This window comes from Marmota marmota, unplaced genomic scaffold (assembly GCF_001458135.2).
Source record: "Marmota marmota marmota unplaced genomic scaffold, marMar, whole genome shotgun sequence".
Lineage (NCBI taxonomy): Eukaryota > Metazoa > Chordata > Mammalia > Rodentia > Sciuridae > Marmota > Marmota marmota.
In genome coordinates, this window is record NW_026000316.1 from 935,880 (window position 1) to 942,242 (window position 6,363).

Sequence of the window (6,363 nt, forward strand, 5' to 3'; positions counted from 1 at the left end):
AGTTTGATGCTCAGCACCGCATAAGTATAAAGATATTGTGTACGCCTATAAGTAAAAAATAAAAACGATGCTGATGCATAATGAAGTTGGAGAATCACTGGTTTAAAACAAGCTTAGATGCCCTTGAAAAACCTGAAAGTAAGGGGTGGTTTAATGGTACAGTCTCTACGAGTCCTATGGAAATGGTAATGTTTAGAAACAGGAAAATGTTTGAGCTTAATATTAATCAAAAATACAAATTAAAATAGCAATAGGATATCACTTTCAACTAACAAACTGGCACAGATCAAAATGAATAATGTACATTGTTATAGAGGGTATAGAGCCAGGTGTGGTAGCAAATGCCTGTAATCCTGGCAGCTTGGGAGGCTGAGGTAGGAGGATGAAAAGTTTAAAGCTAACCTCAAGGGCTGGGGATGTGGCTCAGTGGTCGACTGCCCCTGAGTTCAATCCCCAGTACCTGCCTCGCAAAAAAAAGAATACCTTCAAAGCTAGCCTCAGCAACTTAGGCCCTAAACAACTTAGTGGGACCCTGTCTCAAAATAAAACGTAAAAAGGGCTGATGATGTGGCTCAGTGGTTAAGCACCCCTGGGATACATCCCCGGTACCAAAAAAAAAAAAAACCAGGGTATTGGGGGGAATAATAAAGCATGCACTGCCAGTGGAGTTTTTACCAGGCGGAGTTTTAACCTTTCTGGTAAGACAAATCAAAAGTTTTAAAAATGTGTTTATCTTGGTTAGATATCTTATCTAACCAAGTCTACTTCTAGGAATCTATCCTAGTAATAACATATACAATGATGTATACATTAAAAAGCTTATGTATTATCTGTAGTTTAAAATTAAAAACTTAAATTTCAATGGCAGAGGATTTTAAGTCAATTAATGTGCCCGTATAATAGAACAATGTAAAAAAAAAAAATCAAGCTATACAAGATTATTTTTCCAGTTTTTAAAAGGAAGATTTATTTAACAAGTTTCACTTAGTACAATACATCTAAATGGAAATCACAATACAAGGAAATATTTAAATCAAAGCCTCAGAATTTCATACAAATAACATGACCAAACTCCTAAAGTATTGGTATTACAGCTCAAAATTGTCCCAGATCTTTAAAAAAAAAAAAAAAGTAAAAGTGTACACTCACGTGCCTTACAGATTATTAAATCAAAAGCTAGAATTAACAAACATGCCAAACGTTTTCACTTTGAATCGTAGACACAGCTCCTATATTTGAGTTTTACAGAAAAGCATGTTTCTCAACATGCATCTGAAGTTTTCAATGTAATGTGGTATAAGAGCAACATTTAACATAAGTGAAACTGCTTTAACCTAAATATGCTTACTGCTTAGGTACACTCCTACAACATAACTAACTTGAGGAAAGCTGAAAGTTGTTTTAACAGTTATGGTCAATACTGAACTTTGTTATTACTTCCTAGATGAATGTTTCAGTGTTCAAATTTACTGAGCTTAAAAGTTTGAAAACAATCTTGACTTCCACTTTACAGTAAGCATGAATCACAAGCCTGTAATGCAAAACTGTTAAACTTAACTTTTGTTGGTTTTCTTAAAAAAGAGAAAGGAAGAAAGGAAAGAAAGCTGACCAAGAGTGATCAGAATCAATTTTATTTCCCATTTACCAATCATACTGGATATACTAGACATCCCTCCCATTCTATTCAGCTCCCATAAATGCACAGCTTTTATTTCTGTAGTAGCTGTTTAGTACTCTTTCTCTACCTAAGCAAGGTTTGACTGATAGTCACTGGAGTTTTCCTGCAGAACTTGGTCATAACCACTCATACTGCTCTGACCACCATAACCACCTCCATAACCACCACTCAGCTGCTGGCTAGCAGGACCCCCATAACTAGACTGGTTGGATAAGCCCATCCCTCCCATCATTTGGCTACCATAAGCACCACCACTTGCCCCTGCTGTAGAATTCAAAAAGAGTTCTACATAGCTGTGATCATAAGCCCCTCCACTTGTTCCTGCAGTAGAGTTCAAAAAGAGCTCCACATATCTGTGTTGCATATTAGCTTTATCTTTTGCCATTGCTGCCACGGCATCTTCATGAGTAGCAAATTCAACATCTGCCTCACCAGTAACTCTGCCATCTGGTCCAATTTCAATGTGTACTCTCATGGGGTTAAGAGGGGAGAAAAAATTGTAAATATCATTCTCAGTGGCTCTGTAAGGTAACCCCCTCATGTGTACACAATGCCCTGTGGTGCTCTGGAAACTGGACCCACCATCTCCATATCTGTGATCTGACATTCCTGAGAAACAATAATTGAGGTCTCTTCCAAATCTATCAGACCCAAAGCCATACCCGTCGTTATAGCCACCATAGTCATCATAGCCTCCATACCCTCCACCATATGCCCCCCGCCTCATCCTCTCAAAACCAGCTCCTCTGCCAATGCTATTATACCCTCTGCCAGCTCCTGGCCTATCATAAGGACCTGGTCGCTGCATAGCCATGAGCTTTCGAGGGGGGTCATAATGGGTTCGGACTTCAGCTCTGCTACTCTTGAAGATTTCAATGTACCTGTGCCCTATCCTTTCCTTGTGTTTCTTTAAGGCCTTTTCAGCTATCTCCTGTGAAGCAAACTGCACAAAAGCCTCCCCTGTGCTCCGCCCCTGAAAGTCCACCGGCAGTGTCATCCCATTTGGCACAATTTCCAACCCTGAAAAGAACTGAACAATCTCTTCCTTGCTACAGCCAAATGGGAGTCCTCTAAGCCGGACGAAGCCATCGTTGGCAGTATCAGGACTATTCGGACCTGTATGCTTCAACACCCAATCCATTTCAACACTGTTGGACTTGAATACTTCAACATATCTATGTCCCATGGTTTCTCTGTCCTTCTTCAAAGCCAATTTCACTTCATCTTCAGATTCAAGTTCAACAAATGCTTCACCACTTGGTCTGCCTTCTCTGGTGTAGATGAAACGAATACCTGATGTGCCATTTTGGATTTTACAATCAGAGAAGAAGCGCATCACTTCATCAGCTGAGCAGGACCAGGGTAGGCCCCTGACCTTCACCACGAACCCCTCCCTGCCTTCAGTGCTCAGCATCATGGTGACTCTTGGGCTCTTGGTGGCAAGCTTGGCTCAATGCAATTTCAATGTGGCTGAAAAGAAAATTAGAAGAGTACTGTCATGAAAAAACATTCACAACATAGTAAAAGGAAAAAAAAAGCAAACAATTAAATTACACTAGTAGCATTTTAAAAAATCCATATAAACAAAAAAGACTGCACCAAATTTTTAACTCATTCATTCAGCAATTATTTATTCAATGCCTAGTGTCAGATACCTTTAATGGTGATAATTTCTGAGTGTTAGGATTATAGAGCTTTTTGTTTCAGGGGATTTTTTTTTCCCTTTGGATACCTCTGTATGTTCTTTCTGTGTATAAACATAGAAAATAAAAAGGCTTCAAAAATTAACAGAAAAAAAATTAGTGAAAGTGGATGACAAAAAATATGGCCATATCTGATTACATAAAAATGAAAAACTTATTAAATGAAAAGATTAAAAAAAATGAGAAGATTCCTGGAAGAAATAAATTAATATCCTTATTATATAGAGAATGTATGCCAATCAATAAAATCAGGGAAATATTAAGGCCTAAGAGATAAATAGTAAAAAGACATTACTAGGAATTTATGCATCCAAACATATTTTTAGGTGCCAGGTCCAGTACTTATCTCTGGCATACAAGAATCAATAGGCCCAGAAAGAGTTTATGGTCCTACAGGGACAGTCTTCATTAAATATATAAGTGTAAATATACATTATACCTGCTATGACAGAACTCTGCAGATGTAAAGATAGTAGTATAAAGAAGGGACTAGTTGGTCAACTCTATCAGTTGGAGACAGAATGGTTAAATGAAACAGATACCGAACCCATTCAGAGATTCATAAATAAATTTTTAAAAATCTGACAGAGCATAAAATAGGAAGAGTCAAAATAAGAAAAGATGGCAAAGTGGAGATCAGATCCCAAAGGCCTGATTTGATATACAAATGCTAAGGGCCTCCTATGGGGTTTTAAACAGAGGAGTGATGTCATAAACCTTTTCAGACAGATCACCCAGGCAACAGTGTGGCACTCACACAGGAGGGGGTCTAGGTGAAACGCAGGAGATTAGTCAGAATGGTTGCTTGGATATGTTAAGAGATTCAGTAAAGGAACAGCAGTGAGAAGGAAAAAGATAATATATTTAAAAAGTAGAATCTGTAGGACTTGATAACAGATTAACTATAAGAGGAATACAGTTATAAGAAGATACAGGAGAGGAGTCTGGAAAATGTTCAAACTCCATCAATTGTCAGAAATCAAGCTAAAACCAGAATTAATCACCATTTTTCACCCACCAAGATAATGGAAATTAAACAGTGACAGTTAATACTATTCAGGGGTTCACAAAACAATACACTGCTAGAGGAGTGAAAAGTAGTAACAGTATTCTGGAAAGCTATTTGGTAATATTTATCACACCTTCTGACAGTCCACTTCAGGTTATGTACCTTACAGAAATGAACTGAAATTTATACCAATATTTGTGAAACTATATATTCTTTGAAAGGTATTAAGAAAAATAGAGGGGCTGGGGTTGTGGCTCAGTGGTAGAACACTTGCCTAGCATGTGTGAGGCACTGGGTTCGATCCCCAGCACCACATAAAAATAAAAATAAATAAAGGTATTGTGTGCATCCACAACTAAAAAACATCTTTTAAAAAAAGAAAAATAGAGTACTACACATTTAAGTTATAAAAAGTTATAAATATATTTAACATGAGAATAACTTATGTTATAATCTTAAATCATCCAAGATCACAGCTATTTTATAATCTCAACTATGTAAAAAAATATTCACATACCCTCTGACTCTGCTAGGATTCCTTCCAGGAATCTGGTCAACAAAACTACTTACAAAAATGTTTGCTGTAGCACTGTAATGGTAGAAAGCAACCATCAATAAAATGGCAGAATTAATTATATTGTATCCTCAAAATGGAATGCTCTGCAGCCATTTAAATAAAAAATCTATTTTCCCTGACCTAGAAAGATATCCAAAATGCATTAAAGAATATGCATAGTATGATGCTACTTTTATTAAAATATAAGCATGTATGTAAATGTGTAAAACGACCTATGAGTATGTAATACAAACTTTTTTGGGGGAGGGAAATAACAACTGAAAAGTAGGAGAAATGAAGTGGGACTTTCACTTTTTATACTATATAGTTCAATACAGCTTTAATTATTTAAACAGTGTACTGGAATTAAAAATAACAAAGTTAAAAATATGTATGGGGGATATGTCAAATGTTTATAGTGACTACTCTGAGGGGTAGGTTTATGGTTTGTTTGTTTTTTTCATTTTTTAAATTTTTTGTGTGCAATTTTCCACAGAGAGATTACTTTTACTTCAGAAAAAAAGTAACAAAACAAATCAAAATATTTGATTTTCTGGGATTTGGGATGGCAAATTATATAAAATTTTCTTAACTTTGGATGTGGATAACTTATCTGACGTGGTCTGGGAACATTCGGCCTCTTGGAAAGAAAGTTCAAAGTGTAATAACTGCCATAAAACCACACTGAGGATTCAATTAAAACATTTACTAATTGCCCATTATGTTTCTGCAACTCTAGTAAAAACAATCTTCCTACAAACCATCCTTAGGTCTCAGTGACAGATCATCTGTGGGATAACGAATCCTCCTAAAGCACACTACAGCTTAACAGCCCATCTGTAGTGGCTGGAGGTCCCGCTTGCTCACAACTCCTGGGAAGGCCACTGGAACACTTGCCTGAAGTGGAACTAGGACTCCATTTGCGAGTTAATATTTTTGTGTATTTATGTGTGTTATATACATACTTTAAAAAAAAAAACTTAATGATATAAGGTTGAGTAGTCACGAATTACGTTTATGTTATTTTTCAAATGATAAAAATTCAACACGTAATTACTGTTATAAGCAGAAAGATTAACGTTATTCAAATACTCAAGTAAATTTATTGGGCGTCTCAGTTAGGCACGCAGCATTTGCCTAGATGTGACTCTACTGACTTAATTCACTTGAGGCCTCTACCGACACACAATTAAACAGTAGACTGAGTGCCTAAATGGATGGACCAGCACTCAGGCCACTGGTCTCAATATCTGTTTGCCCTAATTCAGGACCATAGTTTTCAAACCTTTTTCGCTTTACGGTTCCTCTTGGGGGTTCCCTGAGACTGGCCCAGACAAACAGATGTACAAAAACATACACACAGTCACAAACGTCCACCATTTCCCCACCAGGCGCAGAGAAAGCGGCTTCCCGGCAC

General features: G+C 37.0%; 2 protein-coding genes across 3 annotated transcripts in view; both read right to left on the minus strand.

Annotated features, from left to right (window-relative positions):
• Positions 1-938: 938 nt before the first annotated feature.
• Positions 939-6,363, minus strand: part of Rpl36a (ribosomal protein L36a) — a 23,645-nt gene continuing 18,220 nt past the window's right edge. Inside the window, exon 7 of the mRNA XM_048797351.1 lies at positions 939-1,745. Coding sequence (XP_048653308.1) covers positions 1,728-1,745 — 18 coding nt within the window. The 3' untranslated portion in view covers positions 939-1,727. The remainder of the gene's footprint in view (positions 1,746-6,363) is intronic.
• Positions 939-6,363, minus strand: part of Hnrnph2 (heterogeneous nuclear ribonucleoprotein H2) — a 6,022-nt gene continuing 597 nt past the window's right edge. For both annotated transcript variants that reach the window (XM_015502290.2, XM_015502291.2), the window contains exon 2: positions 939-3,148. In XM_015502290.2, the coding sequence (XP_015357776.1) occupies positions 1,746-3,095 (1,350 nt within the window). In that variant the 5' untranslated portion in view covers positions 3,096-3,148 and the 3' untranslated portion in view covers positions 939-1,745. The remainder of the gene's footprint in view (positions 3,149-6,363) is intronic.